Source organism: Lasioglossum baleicum, chromosome 4 (assembly GCF_051020765.1).
Source record: "Lasioglossum baleicum chromosome 4, iyLasBale1, whole genome shotgun sequence".
NCBI lineage: Eukaryota > Metazoa > Arthropoda > Insecta > Hymenoptera > Halictidae > Lasioglossum > Lasioglossum baleicum.
In genome coordinates this window covers 17,617,871-17,643,892 of record NC_134932.1, presented here as the reverse complement: position 1 = coordinate 17,643,892, position 26,022 = coordinate 17,617,871, and the positions used below count along the sequence as shown (strand labels likewise).

The 26,022-nt window shown below is 40.4% G+C and overlaps 1 protein-coding gene across 2 annotated transcripts in view; it reads left to right on the top strand.

The window, feature by feature from the left end:
- Window positions 1-26,022, top strand: part of Vg (transcription factor vestigial) — a 144,177-nt gene that overhangs the window by 88,056 nt on the left and 30,099 nt on the right. Inside the window, exons 2-3 of one of the 2 annotated variants that reach the window (XM_076421614.1) lie at window positions 16,695-16,905; window positions 18,504-18,656. In XM_076421614.1, the coding sequence (XP_076277729.1) occupies window positions 16,695-16,905; window positions 18,504-18,656 (364 nt within the window). Of the gene's footprint in view, window positions 1-16,694; window positions 16,906-18,497; window positions 18,657-26,022 lie in introns of both variants that reach the window. The other variant, XM_076421613.1, reaches the window with a different exon arrangement.

The following is a 26,022-nucleotide window of genomic DNA, read 5'->3' as shown; positions in this document are numbered from 1 at the left end:
CGGCCGGTGGCTGCTGGCCAGCGAGAGCATAACCTTTAGTACTGGCGCTGCGGTAGGTAGCCGAAGTTATTGGTCACCGTATCGGATCGGGTCTGATAACAGGATACTAAAGGCCTCGTCTCACCGGTATCTTCCGAGGGTTCCAACGGCTTTTAACGCGCCTATTCCGCCCCCCCTCCCCTCCCGCATCCCATTGGCCTGGATAGCCTAGCTTCTGTACGGAATTTCGCCTTGGCCCCCGTGATGCCACGCCACTGCCCGATCATCTCGCGTCCCCGGATACGTTTTCATTTATATTGCGATGCGGTAATATTACTCAGCCGTATCTCGCCAGTATGGTACTTACGGGGAGGGACATTAAACGGATACCGGCACAATTCTTTTTTGCCAAACGGAACGACCGCTTATCGAAGGGGGCACCGCCTGGGTTTGTCGATGTCCACGTTTTAAGCACCCGCTCGCTGTGTGCTCGTTCGGAGAACAGCACGATAGATACCCCGGGTTGGGCGTTCACCGTTCGTTGATGGAAGAAATATTGATAGGATTTTATGCTGGACCCTTCTCGGGATTGTTTCGCTCTGGTGTCGATGCACCTGGGTAACGGAGTAGGGGGTAATGGCGGACATTTAACCCACGATCATGAGAAAATGAAAATTATTCAATTATTCAGTTATTTGTACAAGAGAACAAAAATTAGTTTCAAATTTTATAAAAATATATCTTTGATATTACCATTTTCCATACCTTTGGGCCAGAGTTGCCAGATTGAAACTTGTGTCTCCACTCTACCTTCCCCTTCATGGCAACGAAGAGATACATCGCCATTACGTTCCTCACGATTGACTAAAAACATTTGTATTTTGCATAAATATCCGCAGACTATTTATGAATGATCTTGTCGACAAGTAGCAAGATTTTTATACACTTATACCTTTTTGGGTAATTATGAATCGATTTATTTATAAAAGACACATATAAAAGCATGCATTGAAACTGTGAAGTACGATGCTGTTAAACGACAGAGAATACTTTGGATATTCATCTAAGCGTTAATCTTAGGTAATGATGAGAGTGCTAAGAAGAAATTATTCTAGAATACCATATTTATTGTTGGAGAATCTACGAAAAATATTCCATATGCACTTGTGAAAGACATAATTGACACAAAAACTACAAAAAAGTGATTTTGAATATAATTGCTATGCCCCGTCTCTATCACAAGACCGTCGCCTCTGCCTTTTTCTCTGATGCACGCACGGTGAGGTCGATCTTCACATTTTAACCACTTAACCCACCCTTCTATTGATTCGGAGAACAAGTAGCTACAGAAGCTGCATCTCGCATCCTTGCTATCTCTGAAAAAAGATAACTTTTCGTTGCTTTCTCTTTTTTTCCCATGAGTTAGGCTCACGAGAAACAGTGCGTTTTTTCGTTTTACTGAAAGAGTTATCGTTTATGAAAATATCTAGTATTGTCCCAAATGTTGCATTGAAACTAACTGAACAATCATATTTATTGTTTGTTCATAAATAACTGTCATTAACACATGTAAATAGATGTATTCATTTTAAAAAGTCGACGAAAGAAGCATTTAACATCAAAAATTGTTGGAGCTATTTTTCCGAAAGTTACATAAAAATATATTAAAGCAATCAACTATTAAACAAAACACTAGCTGCACAGGCTGTTTCTCAATTTTTATGAAATATTCTACGGATTGAAAATATGCAATGAACAATAACACTATAGGCAGCATTATCTATCGCATTAGCAATGAATATTCCCACTGTGGCTCTAATAATTTGATCATTAGACAGCGGTTTTATATGCATTTATGAAAAAATTTAAGAACATCGTAATATTGTTTTTAACGTAACAAAGTCATTGCGGGATAAAATCAATTTTTGTTTTACTTCTGCTTTCCTCGATCAATGCAGAACATTTTTATTTTGCATAAAGATCTGCAGAATGCATCGTGTATGCCATCTAAAACTGAAGTCCTTACAAATACTTCAAGTATTTCATGCATATCGTAAAACTTTGTCATCTCTGACCATATAGAATAAAATCATCTAAACTTTGAACAAGCTGAAAATCTGAAATGATCGACAAAGTTGCTTCTTATCAATCAGAGGGGAAGTCGAACAAGTTTGTATCTCTGTGAACGAGTCTCGTCCATTCCGCAGAATCGGAGAGCGCGATCGGCCGAGTCCGCCAATCAGCAGAATCTAATAAGAACCGCGAAGTATTCTCCGTCTGTTTAATCGCATCGCGGTGAATAACCGCCTCGGTTAATTGAGACAGGTGGATCGGTCGGCGCGTGGCGCGAAACTTCAAAGAGCGGACCGTTCCCCGCGGCGCTCGCGCTTGTTCGCAAGGCGATCCTCGTCGTTCGGTTTCCGTCGTGGGACACGTCGATTAATTAGACCCCGATCCGAGCGTTAGGTGAGAATATGATAAAAATGACGGGTTATTAAATTCGCGCGGGGTTTTGCCCGACGACGATACCCCGACGCCTGCTGGAATCTCGCTCTATTTATCCGCTTTACGATTATGTTGCCGTGAAATTCATAGCGCCGGTTTACACGCACAATTTACGCGCCCAACGCGGGGAAAATAAGAGAGCAAGGGCGCCACGGAATGCCGCATCGCATGGACGCGTTGAAGTCCAACGAGATCCGGCGTTGATGTTGATGCGCTGATTCGCGCAGTTCAATTTCGGCGCCACGTGTTCCGCGAGGCAAGCCGCGCTGGTTTTCGCCGCCATTATCGTTCCCGCTAGCATTAACGTCGACGAGAAATAACCGAATAACAGTCGTCGCTGACAGATCAAAATACTCGGCCGATGTCGCTCGACAAGCCTGCGGAGAAGTGTTAATGTGCGAAGCCGTTGGATCCCTTGAATTTCGCGTTCACGCTCGCTACAATCTTGGAAATGACAGCGCACCAAAATTCTGTAAGAACATTATGATTTATGTAGAAATATTAATGCAGACCATGCGACTCAACTGAGTGGGCAAGAACGAACTATGCTGCAAAATGTAAGAAAGGGATTTTTAATAATTCTGACACTTCGTCGTGTCTACAAATTAAATATTTTCCCATATACATTACCTTTATATTAACTAGTTTATATCAAACAAATTATAACTCCGACTGAAAGATTCTTATGGAAATTATTTGCTAATATATTAACACTAGGCGATTCCAGAGATTATTTGAAGTAACTTTTTCCTTTGAAAAAATGTTCTCCGCGGCTTCGTTAAGGAGTTATTAACGAAAAACACGGACCAATCAATCCAGTCACGAACGATTTGTAGCACCAAATTCTGATGGTAATTAGGGTGAACAATTCAGTGAATGAACACTTATGCTACATGTCTGTTGATTTAGTGTTCCCAAATTGTTCTGTCGTGCACTTCCGAAATTGTTTTTTGTAGTGCAATTTGTGCAAGAGATCTCTCTGTGCATATCAACTTGCACCTACGAAGGATGTATAAAGCATACAAAGATTGAGAGAGACTGGAGTTTGAACGATTCTTGCTCGAAGAGGAAGATTTGAGCGCGTTAACGTGCATTTCAACCGTGTCAGTCAACAATCCTTCCTCCGAGCGCAGACAAGTAACTAGAAACGTTCAAAGAGTAGGTCTTCTCCATTTGTATTTTTTATATTCTTTGGACTTTAGGAGACACATAAGCGCAGGAGAATTGTAGAGGATATTTGAAGGTCAACTGTGTTTTTCAAACACGATCATATATTTTTGGACTGATCGACAAGCTTGCAATGGTTTGCAAGGAAACGCGTATAGTGATAAAATTATTAAATTCCCAGTGTAAAATATAATATATGCATACTTGCAATGTGATAGATGACGTTGCCTACAGTATAGTTCACGTGCATATTTTATAAAAGAATGAAAAGTATAGTAACTAGAGTTCGTTTCATTTTGAATGCAATTTGTGCAAATGGCTCTAATAATTTGATCACCAACTGTACTGAGCTACTGACAGCTAAAATATATAACCGAAACTAAATCACGAAAAATTATGATAATTCGAGTATGGTCACGGCTGTGGAAAACTGGTGGGTCTTCATTTCCGAAGGATGCGGAGATAACGTTCCAGTCGAGCGTTTCGTTCGGCTAACACGTCAAGCGTGGTTGGATCACCTGGGAATAGCTGTCAAACTTGGTAAAATTTGTCGATCGCAGCGACAACACCGTGGCGGCTCCCGAAAACCATGTAAAACCAGACAACCCCCATCGATCCGGACCGAAACGAATGACTGTACGTTCGGCCGGCTGATTCCCACATCAATTCCGAATCCGAGCGGTTGAGGAGCCGCGTCGATCTGTTCGACAAAGGCGAATAGCGAACTAGGGAGGGAGAACGGAAACAAGTGGCGATACGAAAAAGAATGGTCGACGACCGAAAAAGGGATGAAAAGGAGCATCGACTACGAAAAGGGAACGCGACGAACAGGCGATGAAGGGGGAGGCGGAGCCAGTAACAAGCTACCATGGGGTATCTTGCAATTTGTTTGCCGGACACGGCCATTCGTCGACACGATTCTCCTATCTTCCACGAAGATGAGAGGAGTCCGACTCTCTCTCTACTCTCAGCCCGCAGATCTCGACCGCGGCGCTGGATTACGACTATTGATAAGGCGTCGCTGAACGAGCTCCCTTTAGTTAAGTTTAGTTCATTAGCAAACCAGCCAGGTGGACGATGGAGCGATCCCTCGTCCGACCGACAAATTACAACGAGATCGGCCCCCCGCCCCCTTCGATACCAGCCACTTTGGGAACACGAGAAAGTGCGGAGCCTGGAGATCAAGCTGCCGTATGAGCGAGCCCAGATTCTGTGCTTCAATCTCTGCCTCGATACCCAATCGATTACGTTAGAATTCCGCGTTAGACCTCTCTAGCGGTGTGTATACGTCTAGACATGGTATTTTTCTTGTGAGTAATTTTAATACATATCCAACATATCTCCAATGCTTATAATGTCTGTATTTCTTTTTGATTTCAATAGCAATTAATTAACTACTTGCCCTACAATTTTCTCCACGTTCACAATAATTAGAATATTTTTGTTTGTAACTATAAATAGAAACACAAAACTGATATTTGGTCTGTATCTACATTTACTCGAATCCTTAAATATTCACTACCAAATTTTTATTAAACATTCATGTTTCATAGATTTGTTTACATTTATATTTATATAGACACTTCCTTAAATATGTCTCATGTAACTGTTAACATAGAACGAAATGAACATGGCTATACCTATAGTTATAAATAATTTATATTATCTCAAATTTAATGAAAAATTGTTAGACAGCTATTACATATGTGAGTTCATGATGGAAAGTTCAAAATAATCCTCCGAAACCCATGACGTTTCCGATATGTCATTTTAACGATTTGTGAATTTCAATAGACATGCAGCTTAAATGAACATTGCGGAACATGTGGACCACCTTAATTCTATTAAGTTGTTGCGTATGAAATGTCCGCTTTTAAGTTAATCATTTTAGGATACAAGGCTGATCTTCAAGGTTAATATCTTCAGTGTTGACTGATATTATCAAATTGTTCTTTTAAATCAATTTTATTCTAATGAAACTTATTAGCACCCTATGTAGAACTACCTACAATCAACAATACTGTTTAGCAATCACTCGACCAAGTCCAGACCGATCGCGCCCTAATAGATTAATCTTCTCTAAAACGGTTATTACTCCATTTAAAAGAACCGAGCCGAAACTCAAGCGGTAACGATCGCTTTCGCCAACTCTTGCCAGATTCCCGGGCTAAACGATCCAAATCGTCGACACGATTAATCCTCCGGTCGCGTGTAAAAACAAGCCGCAAAGGGGTCCGACCGCTTTCGGCGCAGAGATCACCGCGGCTACCGAGCAAGAACATCGATGACCGATCACGTCGAATGCTGGAAGTCTACGAACGAGACCTGGCCGGATTTGTTTGGCACATAAATTCAAATCAATGTCGCGGATCATCGAGGTATTAAGTATTTTACCGTCGACGAGGGGGTTGAGGCGGGCGCGATACAAAGATTCAGAGATCTATAAGACAAAAGGGGAAACAAATAAAGACGCGGTCTTAGGTACGCGAAGTGACTCGACTCTGGTGGTGGATGCGAACGAGGGCTGGTGCGGAGGAGGGGGAGGGATAGCAGTAGGGGGAGAGAAGGGGGGGATAAAAGGAGGGGACCATAGGGGAACGGGAGGAACAGGCGCTCGTGCTTTGGAATGCTTTGAAAGACCGCGAGCAGCTCTTGGCTAGAGCTCCTCGTTGGCTGCGAGATGTCGAGGACGTGGACCGTTTCGAAGGAAGTCAACGCGCCTCGAGCGAAAGAGAAAAAGCAAAGGAGGAAGAGCGGCCCCGTCGTGAACAGGCTTGCTTCGATTAATTACCACATTGTCGTCCGGCGAACGCTAGATGCCTCGCCGTGGTAATCTATGGAAGATTTACCGAGCGGTAGCGGCTTTTAATACGTCGATACGCTTTCGTTTTCTTCCCGAGACCGTTTCATCCCTTCCGCGGACATCGGTGCAAATTACTGTCTCGCTTAATTGTACCGGTGTAAGCTGATGCGAACTGGAGTAAGCGTGCGCTGTAAGCGAACGAAACGTTTTATGCGGTCTGCTCGGAGTTTTTTGGGATTCTCTGGGCACATGTGACGTCTTAAAGCTTTTTCGTATATGTACAGCGTATTCGTGGTTTGTGTTCAGTTACGAACTGTTTATTTTGATAAGTAGAGGTCACGCAAAATCAAAATAACTTATATTAGTAAACACTGGAACCACCGAGTAATAAATGTGACAACAAAGATGATGATTTTGATGTGGCAGACAAGATGAAGAATTAAAAGCATTATTCAATGATGCGCCATGTCAGACACTTAAAAAATGGTCAGGAACCATAACTGCTCATCGTTATTGAGATCAATTAGTCAATCTACATAAGTCGAGCATTGGAAGAAAGACGTCCAGAATATGGCAAAAGACATGGCAAAGTGATTTTTCAACATGACGATGCTAGACCACAAAACCAGTGCTTAGATGTGCTACCATAGATTACCATTAATTCCAATCAATTCAGTTCCCATGAAGATGAGAAGAAGGATTTTTATTTATCAAAGAAACCACAGGCACTTATACGAATATCTAATAAAACATACTCTTTCCGTTCTCCATTTCGAATTGACGCAGACTCCGATCGATTTCCGGAATTCGCCGTTGAAAAAACGAAGTAACCGGCGGCCGGCGAAGTCTGGCAGCAGAAAACGCAGGAAACCGGGAGCAAGTTTCTTGCTGACGGCGATACCCAAGTTCATGATCAATTGCACGTTCCCCGAATGCCGGCGGTCATCATTCGGCGTCGTTTGCTCCGCGAACGCCCGGTTCTCGCTCTTTGTGGATCACGTCGGTGATCTACTACCCCGTGGAATGCCGGAGCCCCGGTTTATTATAGTAGATAATGATAACATCTCGAAGGCGTAGCCGCGCGTGTATATTCGCGTTGCAGAGCCGCGCGAGAGAGTGGCTTTCCTTACGTCCCACACGTCCTCCGCCGGTCGCCATCAGTCACTGCATACATCACCGTCAGCTTATTTTCGTGCGTTGCTACCCACTGCTGATGTATGGACGTAATTGGTTAGGCGGGGTACGCGGCCGGCTCGATATACACGCCAAAAGGCTGCTTGTCAACGGCGACCGACCAGAAGAGAATCCGCGGAGACGACAAACTGATTGCGGGGGATGCGAAACAGGGGCGGACTCTGCTTACTGCGTGGCTCACCGGCGTTTATTCCCTAGAACTTTGCTTTTCCGAACGATTGAGTCCTCTTTGGGGACTCACAGACCCCAGCTTCAGATTTTTGAAAAGAATTTTTATATGAAAGAAATTAAATCTGTTTGTTTACTTTTATCCTGTGTTATTCTTTATATCAAATTTATTAAAAACGAGGCTATTTATCTAATTCATTTGTCGGGGTCTAAGAGACCCACCTTACTATTTATGTGTCATTAGACCTTACCTTGCATGGGTTAATCACGCGCGAGATCAGCCGTCATAGCCGATGCGAATCTCTGGATGTTGTAGGATTAGCATGAGGAAATAATGAAATCATGGTTTTGACCTATCCTGGATAAATTTATTAATGCATTCCGTTCTTACCAATCGGGAGAGTATGTTTACTTAAATTCGTTCCAAACCTGTACTTTATCGTTTTAGTATTTATACGCAATAAATTTATATTTATCACCGATACATTTAATGTAGTGAAAATAATATATTAATGCTCTTAAAATTGTTTAATCTTCATACTGTTTTAAATTGCACTTAGATTTGTTGCAGTTATGACTAGATGGATTTTATGCATTTTCAATAAAAATGAATAGGCAGAATTCAAAACATTGTGAAACAGTACAAGATTTAAGAATATCGTATTATTTGCAATTCAATAGAATTGTTAAAGAAAGAATTAAATTTTCATTTGTTTCCTGTTTCTTACGATTGATACAGACAATTTTTATTTTGCATAATGATCTGTCTATTTATATGTTTAAGATTAAAACATATATTAGCATCAAAAGAGATAAGATGGTGAACATTACTTTGAACAAGCTAATTACTGGTCTATTAATGGCACAATATAAAATATTCTAACAATAATTTGTTAAAAATATTTTAATCTATACTTCTAGGTTACTTTTTCGTAATCTTTATTATTTTATTCATTTACGTAAAATGTCAATATTTTTAGATTGTACATTCTCGTATCATAACAATTAGAATGTAAAAAGAAGCGCTTGAGTGGAAATTCTGATTTCCATCTACACCACGGAATTGCAAACTTCTATTTCCATCATCGTTTCATTTCCGCGCCGCTATCTTCAAAATAAGCGAAATCAAGGCGTACGGATTAATTCCGCTTTCCTGGACCAGCGTATATTAGTAACAAGATAAATCGAGAAGACGAATACGGGAACCGACCGATAATTCATTATACCTAGAACCCTATCTAACGCCTTGGACCGAGTACCGCCGGTACATCGATCCTCGAGATTGTCCCGAACACGATCGTAATGATCCAAGAAACCGCACGCGCTGGTGTGCGCGAGGTGCAGCATGCTTGTCCGACGCGATGATAAAGGACGCGCGATTGCAGTCGCGTATACACGGTCGGTAGCCATTATTGTTTCACGAACTATCGCAAATAAATCTGCTGGACAGTCGAGTGAACATGAATTATAGTCTGGACTGTAGATCCCAGAACCACCGTGACTGATCGTCCGAAGTTAGGCCCTTTATTTCGGGATCCCAAATTTACGTTGCTTCATCGACCACAGATTTTAATTTTCAATGGTGTTAAAAAGATTGTTACATACCCTGTATATTAAATCGGATCACGGTTGACATTAACATGATAGTTTAGACGTCATTCGATTACACTGTACAACGCGTATAAACAATAGTTAAACGAGTGTCACCCCTATACCAGTAAAAAAATGGTCTGTTCTTTATTTTAACTCTTGCGTTTATTTCATTGGTGTACAGGGTGTTCCAGAAATGTCGTCCAACCTTGAAAGGGGCGGTTCCTGAGGTCATTTGTACTGGCATTATCATTTCCAAACATGAATTACGTTTAAGTCATGAGTAGACTGCGGATCTTTATGTACTTATAGAAAAATTGACTAGATGAAATTCAAAATTGTTGAAAAATTGAAGATGTCAATATATGATTTCTCCTCTATTAAAATCATTAAGGAAAGAAATAACATCCAATTTGGTTTCCCTTTCTTGGAATCGATGCAGGCAATTTTTATTTTGCATAAAGTTCCGCAGTCTAGTCATCTGGTATAATCTTGTTTCATATAAAAATAAGCGTATTTAACCTGACAGGACATTCAATGCAAGGCATTTTCGTCCGGTAAGGGTTAAAATTTAAAATATAGTAAAATCTTTAAATATTTCTCTTTGCTTGTATATGTATAACTTGAGCAAACATTTCATATTTAAAAGATGTTATGAACGTTCATTATGTGTACTGTAGAGACAAAATTGTATAGGTACATTAAAGTCGATGGATGTCAAGCAACGTCCGTCCAACATCGATCGTCTTCTTGAATAATAAATTATATTTTATAACATCCCCTAAAATTCTGACACATCTTTACCAAGAATGAAAATCACCTGTCCAACTTGAACTATTTGTCGCAAAGTTAGATTCGCTTTCATGAACGATTCCACTTTTCCCGGCGTCATCCGTTTTCCTTCACAAAGAATTTCGTTAAAAAACTGTTGATTGCTTCCCGTGAATCGAGGTTTACGCGGACGCAAGCCAGACGCGTAATATTCAATGGGCGAAAGTTGCGGCTCGCTAAGTGGCAGTTAGTGAGGCCAGACGCATAGGAGCTCCTATCCTCCGCATAAACTAGACAGTTTATACGATGAATTAGACTTTCAGACTCGCTAATGAACGATCGTAATCGGCCGAGAAGATGTATGCGTGTCCGCGTGACGCGTACACAGCTCGTCATTCGACGGGACGATACACGCAATTGCAGTTGCGTACGCGTCGCGTCGGCGGTGGCCATTATTATTGCGCGAGTTCCCGCTATGCTAGTGAGACCAGCGGACAGATGGGCGTGCATCAAGTTAAGTGTAAGTTTAACCCTGGCAAATCGACTGCGGGTACGCGCATGGTCCATTTCTCGGCTACGACGTTCTATGCCAGGACCTCTATTCTCTTTTATATTCGGTGCTAGACGATGCGCGTGCTCTTCTCGTTGCAACAGTGCTGGGAATTTTTCGCGAGCTGGTTTTGCCAGGAAATTGTACCACTATGTAGCGTAGAAATGTCGACGGTGTGTACGGCTATTAACGTTTACCGTCTTTATTAACAGTTTAACTATGAATACAAAGTTTATCTTTAAGTATTTCTAGTTTTTTAGGTCCATTTTGTCACTATGTCATCATTATATGGGGACAAGAATACCTTAATTTTTACAGAAAAGAATAAAGACATTGTGTAGGGGTTACTTTTGATAATTTTTATCATTAATTAGTAATATATGCAAGTAATGTATTTTGTATGAGATTTACATTTAGTCCTTCTTGCATCCTCATCGTGAATTTATCTTTACCGCCATTATTTTGTAATATACTAATTTGAGCAAATAAAGCTCCATTTTACCGCTCAAATCTTTCATTTAAAATTGAAGGAAGTTATCCTGCTGTAAAGAGTGTCTTAAGGCTTTCAGTGTCAGCTTAGCAGGCTCAGAAATTCCATAAAATAAATTGTTTGACGAGATAAAAGCTGAAAAGTTGAGATGTGTCATATTGAAAAATATTGTTTCATTCACATTTCGTTCATTCAGTCATTCAACAAAATGAAGGTGGTCACATTAATTATTAATACAGAAATAATAGAAAAGTATTTCGAATTTTAAGTTTATATGTACATATATGAAAATGAAAGTGGCTTGTAAAATGATATTTTTCTTTAAATGAATGACGTCTTTTTGAAACCAACGTGTACGTGTACAATGTGGTGCGGAACACAATTTTGTTATTGGTGTGGAATAATACTGAGTAGTTATGAAACAAGCTTTATAGGAATTTCGGATACTGTGGATGGAGACATTGTAGTATTCCTTTCAGTAAATATGTGAGCTACGACTCTCCGGAAGCGCCGGCGAAGGAAACATTTGGCCTCGATGCCACGCGGGAAATCTCGACTATCGTCATTAAAATACCGACATTTACGCGGCTGTATTTCTCCGTGCAGCCCATCATCGCGATCAGCAGGCCGCGTGAGTAATGCAACAGGATCGCCTTGCACGATCTCAGCTAGATGGTTTTCGCTTGTGTGCACCGGCCGCCGTTTACTTTCGATCGCTCGTCAATCTGCTGACCTTCGACTCCCGCCAGGACGAGACTACGTCTCGACAGCCACCGGCCAGCTAGGTAAAATCGTGTACAGCTGTCGTCGACCGATCCCGTCCTCCGAGTTCCTCGAATAATCCGGATTATACACGCGAAATTAATTAACGTCGAACTGCGCGGCCAGCTTCGTTAAGCTTTCGCGTTGATGAACGCTCCTAACGGTTCCGCCTAGGAGGTAACGCAATCTTTTCCCTGACCCGGCTCGGGGAATTGATCGAGGTATGATGACAACGTCCACCGAGGATCGCAATTGACATCAATTGTCCGCGATTGCGGACAACCGAGCGACTTCTGCGAAGTCCTTGGCGACCCAGCGTCTGTAACTCGGGTGACCAGAGACGTTACCAGGGGCTAAAGTGGTCGCGCGAACCGTGAATTCGAAAAATTAGCCGCCAAGATTTCATTTTGCCTTGTTCCCTTGTTAGGCCTGAAGCGTGACATGGATACGGGGACGATCAAGATTAAGTCTTCGGGGACGACGTATGTGCACTGTACTGACTCTGAACAATGCTCCAGGATTGATTAGATACGATACAGTCTATTGTGGCACAGTTCATAGAATTTGAAGATTGTTATGAAAAGTATCAGAGTCTAAATTACTTGCAAAGTATGGGTTAAAAGATCACTGTATATATTAAGTCTAAGTTATACGCAGCTTATACATTACTTCAAGACGTCACTTACAATTAGTGTTGCGAGATGGTGCGTTATGATGACCAAAAGACGTGCGGACTTCTCGAACCGTCTCTGCAATATTTTCCCCATTTTTGTGTAATTCTCCATGACTAAACCTCAATACATTCCTGATGCCAATTGTCAAAGATTAGTACTGTATGTTTGCCCACAAAAAAATGGCGCGCAATTTAAAATGTCAGGTCATTTTGATACACCCTTTATTAACGACATCGAAACAAAATTGCGAGTTACATCGCATTTTTATCAGATTTCTTAGATTTGTAAGACCTTTCTCAAACTATCATATGCGTTTCCTATAATTGTTAAGTAATACATTGGTATTTTGTAAAGCTTTATACATAGCTTATGTGAGATCTGAGAGGAAGAATTATTTTCTTTCTTTTTTAAATACTCAAATATAAGGTACGGAAAAAAATTGAATATTTTTTATGCTTATCATTAAATGAAGTAAATTTACATTATACATATACAGAAAACTTAAGGTAATTTTAAAATACGCAGATATTTGTTGCAAGCTAATTGATGTATATTTAAAAAAAAAGAACTATGAGAGAAAAGAAGAATTAGGGGAGACGCGACAGTGAGCAAATTCGCTCTTGATAAAAAAATTCACGGTCACGGTGTGAACGAAGTTAAAATCACGAATGTGATATGCGACTGTGTATGCATTTATGACAAAAATGTGAAGATGTAAATTGAAACAGCAACAACATCAGTAGAATTTCAAGTAGTTATATCATTTTCAACCTGTTAAACATATTGAGAAAGAAGATAAATTAGTATGTCACTGCAGTTCGTTAGTATTCCAGTGGAAAACGTTTATTTTGCATAAAAACCCGCTATCTAGTGATAAACGACGGTTAGTGATTTTGCACGGCACCACTAGTTATGGTCCTGAAAACAGAGGCAGGATCGTCGTCGACCGACGCGGCGCGTTGCGGCGGCGAGTATCGAGTAATCTAAATCGACACGTCGACAGGAATGTCTCAATCGAGCGTCGGGGCTCGGAGAGGCTAGCCGGTGCCATCTTTCGATCCGGCGTGGCCGAATAGTTGGCTTGCTCGCGGGCACGATCGTATCGCGTAGAGCGACGCGGCCCGAAAAAATTCGAGCAGAATGCCATGACCCAGCGTGGCATTTGCATCCCTCGGATCTAATGAATAGCGAGCATTACGTCCTATTTGGTCTCTCGTTGCGAGCAGCCGTGACGATGCCAGTGCGCATAGCATAGCTCTCGCGCTATTTGCAGTCTGCCCGACCCCGGGGTAGGGTGCACAATGGACACCGACGCCTGGTTTTGGTATGTGCTCAATGGAGGCCTACCCCTCTTCTAAGGACGTCGCTCGTACGATTTACCTACTAAACGTCAACCCAGACGCTGCGTTTGCTCCACTCGGATTCACGGGGTGACGCTCGGATAGATGACATTTAGGGGGGCGGACCGGTCCGGAGAAGGAGAAGGGGGGGTGGAAAATCCCTCGAATTATCCGCGCCGCTGACAGTCGGATATCGAAGCGTTTAATCGACAGGCATTTCGTTGTCGACGGTCCTGTTGGGCCTACGATATTTTGACGTTGCCCCCGACGGACACGTCGATACCGTTGCCACGCGGGGGTTGTTGCAATTTCAAGCATCGATTGGTGCGTCCGCCGCCGGCTCTTTATTGAGTGGTTTTGAATGGCATGATTGGGGGAAGGGATGCGCAGGTTGAGGAACTGCAGTCGATACTCTGTGCGGTTATGCCCACGATCGTTGTCCAGGGAGATTATTATCACAACGCTTTTTCCAAACATCCTTGATTAATGAATTTCTAGTGATTCACATACAGACCGTGAGATTATTATACTCACACTTGTGTTTTCGAAGCTTAAGCGACGGAATAGTTGTTCTTGGTGTAATGTTATAATATCATTTTAAACACTTTTACTTCGATTGACAACGTTATTCTAGAAAAGAATATTAAATTCATGAATATTTCGTCACTCCGCCTTTTCTAGCTTCTATGGAATGTTAAGAACAATCTTAAGTACATAAAAATTCAACACTAACACAGGCCCGAAACTAACATTTCTGCACTTACATCTTACATCATTTTCGTCAGATGTTGTCGTTAATCATGTGAAGGAACAACAATATTTAGCGGAAAATTTTTTTGAGTATAATAATTGTGGGACGACCCACTGTATTGTACAGAATGTTATACAGGTTTTACACTCCAAGCGATATGAGAGAGACTATTTTAGAATTTACTAGATAGTCGGAATAATAATGTGACCAAACTGAATGTACGCCATTGCAACGTATGATGCCCCGCCATTTTGTACCATCTTTGTAGTTAAAGAATTCAAAATGTTTTGAAGCTTGTCCGATCCAACCGTGTTATAGAAGGGGGTGAGTTGTATTGTAATTTTATTATAAATTTCCATAACAGTACCATCAAACCGAATATACATATGCCATTATGGCGGGTGCCATCTTGTAGAATTTTTGTGGTTAAAGAATATGTTTTAAAATATCCTGGGCATTTTGATAATTTAAATTTTCGATACACACTCTCGTTTCCACGATTATTCACTTGCAATTAGCGAACAATATGAATACGAACGTCAGATTAAGAGAAAACTGTCCGCAGCACATGATGGCTCGCGACTGCCCATGACATGAATAAGTAAATAAATGATGGTTTGCACGAACTCTGATAATTACAAATATCACCAGGTTTAACAGTGCTCGCACGTACCCAACAGGAGAAGCGTGTGAAAATTACTAAGTGAAAGGACATTGCGAAATTTATCAAGACCCGCGAAACCAACGGTTCACGTTTCGCTGAACCGTGTCTATCTTAATCATCGTATGTGCATAAACAGTGAAACATTAATAAAGCTTATCAAATGTTCATTTCTTACAAGACATTCGACAATCAAGACGCAACGTAACTTTGAAAATATTTCAAGTACACGACTCTACCACTTGCATTAAATCAACCCGCGGTATAAGACGCGTCGTCGTTTCAACTACAGAAATTTAAAAAGTCGATATTTTTTTTTATTCCCATAGCGAATAAAAATATTCTTGCCTACGCAATGGTATATCCATGCGGTAAGCTCACACGACAATCTATTGATTGTAAAGAGGCCAGGTATTTCTTTAATTTAACGCTCGCTTGCTTTTGTATAAGGAAACTTGTTTAGTATAAATATTTGAAGAATACTTATATAAACCATAGTGACGTACGCAGATAGTTAAAGAATTGCCTCTAACGCTGCGCAACCCAACTTAATTGAAAATACCTCTACATGATTTCTTCTTCATTAACCAGCGTATATGTTAAATAACTGCCCATGATGGATCTCGGATAAACGTAGCAGAAGAAAGTAAAAATGGCAAAATTCAGAAATTAAGTTGTTGGGTATGAATGTCAGAAATGGTACTTTTTAATAGATTTTGTTTAAAAGATGGACATGGTATTCTTTGAAAAATGTTTTCATGGAACAAGTTTCAATGAGACTAGAAAATTTTGTATCAGGGACAGATATTTTGTACATGGATGTTAACAAAGTTCTTAATTATTGTCGCATACACGGAATACTATTCAAATTTATTATAGTGTAAAGATTCGTTGCGTTTCTCTTAGAGAACGATGTTTAATAATATTAATAATATTAAACATCGTACATTACACATTATTATACAATGTATATTATACATTTTAAAATAACTTGATTCGGATGGATGCGAATGAATAATAATATATCTTGAATAATGATGATATATCTTTTACTAACGTATTTGTTTATTTAAAAATAGAAAAAAATAAACAAGAAATAAACAAATACGTTAGCAAAATATATCATAATTATTAAAGATATATTATTTAATTTATAAACTGTAATTGCTTGCTTAGGACAGTTGACGAATAAAAAAACCGGAAAAAGTTTAATATACTACTCATAGAATTCAGTAACCTCCTCCTTTGCGAAGCCGGTTCAAAAATTGAGGAATGTAATATTGTTGCAGTTGAACGTGCACCAAAGATCACTAGAGGCAGCGGGCCTTGAAATTTGCGGTGCTAGTGGTAGTGTCCCGCAAGGACAGCCCAGTAGTGCCGGTTCCGTCGGTTCAGCACCCAGTCCAGCGTCGCCAAGACCAACCCCGCAACCACGGCCACCCGCTGGCGCAACCACTACTCATCCTACCAGACCGTTAGACGATGATAGGTCGACGGACGGTGAGTTGAAACTACGATTTTTAAACAAATTATAGGATAGACGTACCATTTTCGTGACTCCTGAACGATTTCATTCACGGATAAATAAATAAATATTGTCTGCATCGATTATGACGAAGGAACCAAACGAAATTATCGTTCTTCTTTTAAGTATTAAGCTGAAACTAATAGACAGATATTGTTAACCCTCGCAAGGTAAGGTTTAATAACACATAAATAGTAAGGTGGGGTCACTTAGACCCTGACAAATGAATTTCATAAATAGACTCGTTTTTAAAAAGTGAACAAATAGATTTAATTTTATTATAAAAATATTATATTATAAAAATTCTGTTCAAAAATCTGAAGCTGAGGTCTCAGAGACTCCACATTACCTTGCGAAGGTTAAATCTTTCTCTAAAACTCGCCTCACCATATGTTGCGTATAGAATTAGAAACAACTACATCATTTTTCAATTGAGTGAGTTGGAACTACAATTTTTAAACTAATTATAGGATAGACGTACCATTTTCGTCGCTCCTTAACGATTTCATTTACTGATACACAAGTGGACTCTCTATGCAAAATAAACATTGATTATGACGAAGAAGCCAAATGAAATTATCGTTCTTCCTTTAAGTATTAAGCTGAAACTAATATACAGATGGTGTTAAATTTTTCTCTAAAACTCGCCTCACCATATGTTGCGTGTATCATTAGAAACAACTACATCATTTTTCATTTAAATACCAGATAAGCAGGAAAGTTCGCGCTGTTTCTAGGTTTCGTCATTATGGAATTGTACATGCATACACTCTGCAGATGCTAAAACATGAAACTTGTTTATCGGAGAATGTAACAAATGGCTATTAACTTATTCAACTATTATCTCATTTAACTAGACAGCCATGATAAGTTATTAGATCACTGAGATTATTAATTCCTCCTTGTGTACTATGTATCATTATCTCCAATGATTAAAACGGTACACACTTTCCTGGTTACCTATTATTTTTATTTTTCTTCCTGGTTACTTAATGCATATCCTTGCGCACCTAACCCGGACCGTGTTTTTTTATTTTAAAATATCTGTTTATATCACTATTTTTAGTGAAGATTATTGTATGAAAATATAGAACTAAAGAAAGCCTTAACCCATTTAGACCTGCCATACCATAAACAGTTCATTAAATAAAAGAATAACCTGACATATAATTTTTGAAAATGGAATCTACTATACCATATAATATTGAACTGGTGGTTCCCAGCAATCCTTACATGAATTTATTGTTTGAATCGTCCTTGATATCTTATCACGCGATCTACGTTATTCTGAATAATTCCACAGAAGAGGAAAGAAAATTTATATTTGTACGTTAATGCTTAAACATTGGTTACAAAAGCAAAGAATTTCATATCGTCTTAAAATAATGATATTCATATTTGGTAGAATTTTGTTTTAAATCTCCATGACGAGAGTTTGATTCGTTATTATATGTATAGACTTAATTATATTTATAACAAAAATTCCATCAAATTGTCACGAAATTGGTTGGCCAGGTCTGAATGGGTTAAAGCCTGGTAAAATGTTCCATTGTTAATTTTTTCGTAGCCGTAGGTGCTGGCACTGCCGCGGAGGACTCAGATGACGGCGAGAGCAGAGCGCAGTACCTACATCCAAATTGTGTGGTCTACACTCACTACCGAAGGGATGCTGCATCCGAAGTAGAGGAACACTTTCAGAGGGCACTAGCGCACGACAAACTGAAAGGTAAGTTACTCTATCAACTCATGCAGTTCACTTTTCGAAGCTAAATTAGCTTAGAGAAGTTTGGTAAAGAACGTAGCTAATAGTTATCGCTAGACTGCGAGTGTTTATGCAAAGTAAAAATGTTCTGTATCATTTGTGGGAGGCAGGAGTCAAATTAAAATTCATTTCATTCCTTAATGGCGTTTTTACATTGATAACAACGTAACACCATTGTTAGATTTGTCTAATATTTTACTGTTCTACATTTCACCTAGCTAATTTCTCCATAAATGCATAAAGATCCGCAGTCTAGTTATCGCCCTTTCTTCGCGAATTCATAGTTATTTACAAACGATTAAAACACATTCTATTCTCGAAAATAATCTCCATCATTCTCTATGCCCTATGCCCTATGCAGGAGGTAGAAGACTGGGATGTAAAATAAAATTACGATTAACTCATTACTACGAATTAATTTATACAATCAATAATTATCGCGTTTCTCTTCCATCCAAACACAATTCGAACAAATTCTGTTGATTCTGAATGTTATAATTTGTAAGATACTGTGAAGAAGTGTCAACTTTCAAAATTAGTGTCAATATCGTAGATATAAACGTAAAGAACCGAAACGTTTATAACTTCAATAAAATCTTGCTATTTATATATGACCAACTACGGATTTTATTTATTTATGAAAATAATGAATATGTCAAATGCACAGCTGAAAACACATTAGTAGAACTTAAGGATATTGTTCGATTGTTTTCGACATTTTAAGATGAGCAAAAGAGAAAATTTTATTTAATTTCAGTTTGTTACGATTCACTTGGGCAATTTTTATTTTACATTAAAATCTGCAGCTTAGTTGTGATAAAACTATGAATTATATATCTAAATGTTGATTTAAACAAGGCTTTACGCACACAATATAATTACGAACTAATATCGGGAACTCCCCCCTGTGTAAGGGTTGCTTGCACGATTGAACACATACGACTTTTTACAAATTTGTTTTTCGCACTACGTTACACGTCCTGTGTCATGAAATGGCACTTCAACATTATAAAAATACAGACCACAATTCCGTCTCTATTTGAAAGAGTATATCAGAAATGACAACGAGAAATTAATGCAGTGTTCAACAGTCGGTTAAAATTAAACGTGCAGATTAATGTAAGTGGTAGTAGCGATTTCCATCGGGAATCCATCAAAGTCCCGATTCATTCCAATTACGATCCCGGTGCCACGACGTCATCGGAGCACACGCGTCGAAGATTGGACAGCCATGAGCCCGGTGCCGGGACTAATGCATCAAAGGACGGTGATTTAAACGCATCCACCGGGGATGCAACGTGGAGCAAGCGGAGACCGATAATAAAGTGCACCATTAGCCCGCGACAACGCTAACAAGCCACGTAACAATTGTACCGTCGTCGTACTTGGAGACCTAAAACCCTCGCTGTCGGCCTGTAGAAGGAGACGAAGAAGAAGGACTGGAAGTCGCGCGGGAGACGGGGCGTGCGAGGGCGAGAATACAAAAAGAAGGACAAGAATTGGGCAAAAGGAAGATCGGGGACGAAGGACATAGAATGGCGAAGATACTTAAAAATTCATATAAATATTACCTAATCAGTGGGAAACAACCGACATGGAGAAAATTGTCTTGTTATAGCGAATACAGGGAATACTTTCTCTTATCGCGTTACTTCAGGACACGGGTCGAAAGTGCCATTTTTTCGCCGATATTTTCTTGCAAAAATTCAGGGCTTTTCTTAATATAATGATATTCGTGCTCTACTGCATAAAACTAATTTAAAGAAAATTAAAACAGTGCAAATTCGTAGATCTCACAGACCTGCACAGAAGCGTTAATACATTGCAGTACGATTTTCTTCGTGATTATAATAATTAGATTTTCTTTGCCTCTAATAATTTCCTAAAAGAAAAAGAAAATTATTCTATACCTATGTTTACCGTAACCTCTTGCCATATAATATCGAGTCAGCTTCGTGATGGCGACTGAAAACAAAAAGCTACTCTTCTATTTTAAGTGAGAATAAAATTTTAAAATTAACGTCCATCTCGTTTCTGTATATCTTCCAAGGCAGATTAACTTCAACGCTTGAGTGATTAACAAATACATTAATTGCTCCCTGTGCTACATTGTATAACGACTCCCATATGCACAACATCTTTCATTTAGTGAAAGTATTTTAAAAACCGTGATAATATTTGGAGTAAAGTATTAATGCATTTTTCATGTAGTAGGTAATTGATAAAAGAGGAGAAATCTTATGAACGAAGTTACCGGTCAGAACGACCTTAGAAAAAAATGGTACCGTTTCTACATATAAAGAAGCATAGACTCGTTAACCTAATAAAATACGAATGGCAACGTGTATTGCGATTCTGCACGTGGAAATGGCGCAAACGGTGCGGTGGACGGTGAACTTCGCCGGTGGAATGCGCGATTGAAGTCGAGCTACTAAAATCATACGGCTCGTAAAAAAAAGGGGTGACATCGACGGCATAGCGAAGGTACAAGAAGAAACATTCATAACCGCCAGAAAAGGACTCGGATAGTCGATGGCTGAGCGAATCATCGAGCAGAAGGGCCGCGGCTTGGCGGACGTCGTTCCCGAAAGAAAGAGCCCGCTAACGAGAAAGGCCAGAAGGGGGGTTGGGGGTTGTCAAGCACGAGCGAGTTTGGCAAGCGATCGGCGTAGCAGCCCGTCTATATCGGTATCGTTTAAGGCCGCATTTATCTCGCGGCAGTGCTCAGGATCAGTTCACTAGCCTGCTTAGAATTCAAGACAACACGACCTAATTGTTATGTGCCGTGCGCGTTCCCCGGCCCCTCCTCGTCTCTCTCGCTCGCGTGTTCTCTGCATCCCCCCGCGACCGTTTCATCGCGGCCACGGTTCCTCGTCGTAGGAAAGGTAAATTAAGAGCTTCTGCTCTCTCGCCGGGCCTGGATACGAGAGATGCTGTACGCTGACTCAGGGAGAGCAGAAGGAAACGAACGACGATCCGTGACCAGGGGAACGGGGGGAACGAACGGGGGGCGGGGACGGAACGAAGAGACACTGCCGGAGACAGTTTTAGCCGCGGTATGCCGGCTAACATACGTACAAGGAGTGAACGTCTCTGTGGGTGAACGTGTTCACCGCTAGAACAAAGACACCCTCTGCTCGAGGATCAAGGTAGAAACGATAAGAAGGGTTGGGAATTGTTTGAACCGGCGCTTACGGCACGTGTTTGCTGCTCGACGGAAACGTTCTCTCGGGGATCGTATTATTGCGCGGCGATGTCTTATTACCTACGAGAATGTTACCGTGAAGAATATTTTTCAGAGGGCTGCGCACCCTTGAAAAATCGAAGTTTGGCATTCTTCTTTAGTTTAAATGTGGTAAATGTGTGGCATACGAGAATTGTTGCAAATTTTTACAGTTATATTCTAAACACGAGGTTGATCTTATATCATAAGGAATTCAGGGAAATAATCTTTGTCATTTTACTTTTAGTGGCATTTCATTTTAAGGGGGTATTCCCATTCAGAATTGTCAATTTTAGATATAGATCAAGTGTTTCAAAATGCACTATACATGTTTGACTGTATTTTAAAGTGACAGTGTAATTTTTATGCAATTATTGTTACTACATATTATTTAAATTATCGTACGATTCCTTCACCATGAATATACATTTCATGTTCTCTACAAGTTTTTATAATACATTACTCAGAATTTTCTACGACATTCAATAAGATTGTAATAACCTCAAATGTACAACGTTTGCAGAAAATGGGAATATGTAGCAGTTTCTGCGTATTCGAGCATTGACATCAACGTTCAGGGATTAATCGCATTTCAATTAAAAATAAACTATACCAAAAATATTTGATACATCCAAAAAGAAGTATCCGCAAAGCCGATAGAGTTACAAAGCGCTTCGAGCGAAGCGAGCCCAGTATTTCACCGATAAAGGCGGTGCATTAAGACACCATGCATAAAATAAGAATCTGATAGAAGTAAAACAAGGTTCCCGAGAGAGAACCACCTCGACGTGACCATAGGCCGCTTATCGAGCAGGAACTGGACGCTAAATGCAGTTTCCACGGCGGATCAAAGAAGTACCGAGCACCTAGATCGACGATACGCGTACCCCTTAATCACAGCTACTCTGCTCCGAGTTATCAATTATCCGAGTAGCCGTGTAGTCAGGCTAAAGACGTTATTAGTCTTCCCCGTTGGCTGCCGATAACATATTTCACCGGCTAATGAGTTGAAAGAAGTCCGCGACGGTGGGTCCCGCGACATAGGACAAAGAGACGGCGGAGGATGATTGGCCCGAGAATATCCGTCCGAAAGCGAAAAAGAACGTCGGAGAGATTAAGCGGGCCCGGCCGCGTTTCGTGTCGCTGTAAATCGTAATTTCGCCTGGAAATTGGTGGCAACGTTACTCTCTCTCTCGAGGGAATGAGTTCTTGCGACGAGAGGAGACGCGATGCGACGGGAGAAATTGCATCTGGTACTCGGTACTCGTATGGGTATACGAGCCTGCACCAGGAGCGGTTGGCGTGACTTAATACGACAGGATCGAGCCGAACGATACGGGCCGACGATAAAACGTTTTGCCCCCGGAGTGCACGATAAGAACGCATCGGCGCAGCTACACGAACGATCATCGTGCTTTCTTGTGCTCGACACCTGAAGCATCTGAATTTAACCACTTTGCGTTCCGCGGGGACGTGTGCTGCAAACTGGTCCAGATGAATGTGCACGGGCTCACGCTTCCACGACAATTACCGCGCTAAGTGTTAAGTATATGTATACTGAGAACATTCTGTGCTTCCTGCTTGGCCTAAGCCGGAGACCTCTGGAAAGATGCTTATTGAAGTTTCGATACTGTGCATATGGAACGCCTTTGTACGATGTCTAAATTATTTATATGGAACAGATTGTGTCCTGTTGGCAACATTGTGCACATGCTGATGGCTTTTATCAAATATGTTCTGAGCTGGAATTCAAACCACAGTAAATTCATTTTTTGAAGACCAGAACTCACATAAAACTGCCAATCTTTACAAGATCATTTCATGGGCTGAACTCGAGAACATTTTATGTACCAAAATTTTTGTTTTGAAAGTCCCAGTTCTGAACATTGATTTTGGTCAACACGTTACATATACTGGTAGCACTCGGTCATCTTTTTACCAACAAATAGACTACGGATGTTTGTGCAAAATAAAAATTTTCTAAGTCGATTACAAGGAATCGAGATGAAATAGAAACTCTTTCTTTTAATTCTAGTAGGTTAACAATTGTGTAATTTAAAATCTTCTGATGCCTTCACAACTTCGTGTTTCATCTATTCATTTTTATAAATGTATAAAAATTGCAATCTACATTTGAAGAAGCTAGAAATGTTATAATTAAATGCTGTTTTGCAAAACGTGTTCATGAAAGAGCATGTCATTATTAACGAATCTCTATACAATATTTATGGGCCATACAAATTTCACAAAATGTTAGAGAGAGAGAGAGAGAGAGAGCATGAATATTAATAGAAATGAATAATATTTCTGCCACAAGCAATCTTATAATCAATGCAAGAAATATTTTAATTACCTATTCCGACTTCCATAAAATTAAAGTACAGCCATAATAGTCATTATTACATTTTTAGAAATTTCACAGTAGTCAATCCCCTCAATCTTCCTCCACGCTTTTCCAGCAGCAAGCCTAAATAAACGAGACCCGTCATCAGAGCCCCTAGACGTCTCAAGTGCTCGTGTCCCCGTCATTTTCTGGTGGTGCCAAAGAAAAAGAAAAGCACAAGCTCGCGCGCGACAGGAACAGCGCTCGCGATCAGTCACCGTAACCGGCTTGGCGAAACTGAAAAATCGCGGGCGTTTATCAGCGCGCATGCTTCCGACCAAAGGGTTAATTTGGAACGTCCTCGAAGGGTGTGCAAGGGGCGCGGCTTATCGGGGTACTCTAATGCGAATACGAGGCCTCAGAAACGGCGGCGACGTTGACTTCGGGAAATTGAGCGCGTCGTTCCAGTCGGTGGCGTCAAATTAACGCCCTGCGCCGCGCAACAGAGACGCAATTACTTGACATCGCCCTTACACGACATGTTGGCGTCTTCAAAGGCGCTGCCGCGAGATTAGCAGCGATACCGTCTTCGGTCTACGATCGCACTTTTTCACAGTGGCCGCCTCTCGGCCGCGGATCGTGACGGATGAAAATTGCCGTGTAATCTATGACGCGGCGAGATTTAATGCACCGTAATTGAAAACGTTACGACGCTCGCCATATCGGCCCGCCTTTGATCAGTTTTCTTTCCGCGAACGTTTAATTGTTTGATGTGAAATATTGACGTAGGTCGCGCGATTTAAATCAAGTCCCGATCCGGCGCGCAACGAGCGGTGGCTGTGTCTACTCGACAAATGTTGCCCGACCACTTTTCAAAGCATGGTCGAACGGAACGTAGACCATTTATGAAGCACGACAACGTTTTGACACGCTGGAAATTTCTTGATTGTTATTAGATTGTGGATTTTACGCGCTTGTGATAGAAATGGTTAGATCGTATCGAAAACATGATTGAAAGTATTTCAGTTGATTAAAAAAGAGAGAGAGAGAGAGTTTCTTGGAATTTATGTATAAAGTTTTTATTTTGCATAAATATATTACCTACGTAATGCGTTGACGGACATAGAAACGCAAGTATAATTAATAAGATTTTCTTTGTATTAATGTTTTTATGTTACATGAACTTTATCAAACATGGTTTGTTGAATGTATTTAATGTCCGGACATTGATGATTCGATTTTTAAATTGGCTTTTATCCCAAGCAAGCATTGCGTACTTATGTTATGAACTATTTAAAACAAAATAGTATTGCAAGTAATAAAAAGTTCCGTTTTATTTCATATGAAATAGCTGTTGACATTCATTGTGTGTAAGCCTATCGCCCCGTTCCCTGTGAAATGATAAATATATGATAACTCTTGACAAGAACAGGTGTCTGAGCAATCCAGTTGATAGGTCACTGCATATATGAAGTATTACTTCCCAGTGAAGTGTCTTGTTCTACAAGATAAGATGTAGATTAAAATTAGTATCCCTTCTGTTCTACATGAATTCATAAGTACTGTAACTTTTACAGTGCGTCCTATGCATACATTGTGTCAAAAAGTGCCGAGACATCCTCATTTAAACTGCCCGCGTAAGAGATGTTAACAAATTTTTTGTTTCCAGAAGTTAGTAGTACTGTAAACTATTACGACGCGGATTTTCAGCTCGATCTGTCGCATAGTTTGTTTACAGCTGCCGAGTTTACCAATCTATGGAAATAAAAATTCAACAAGGAGTT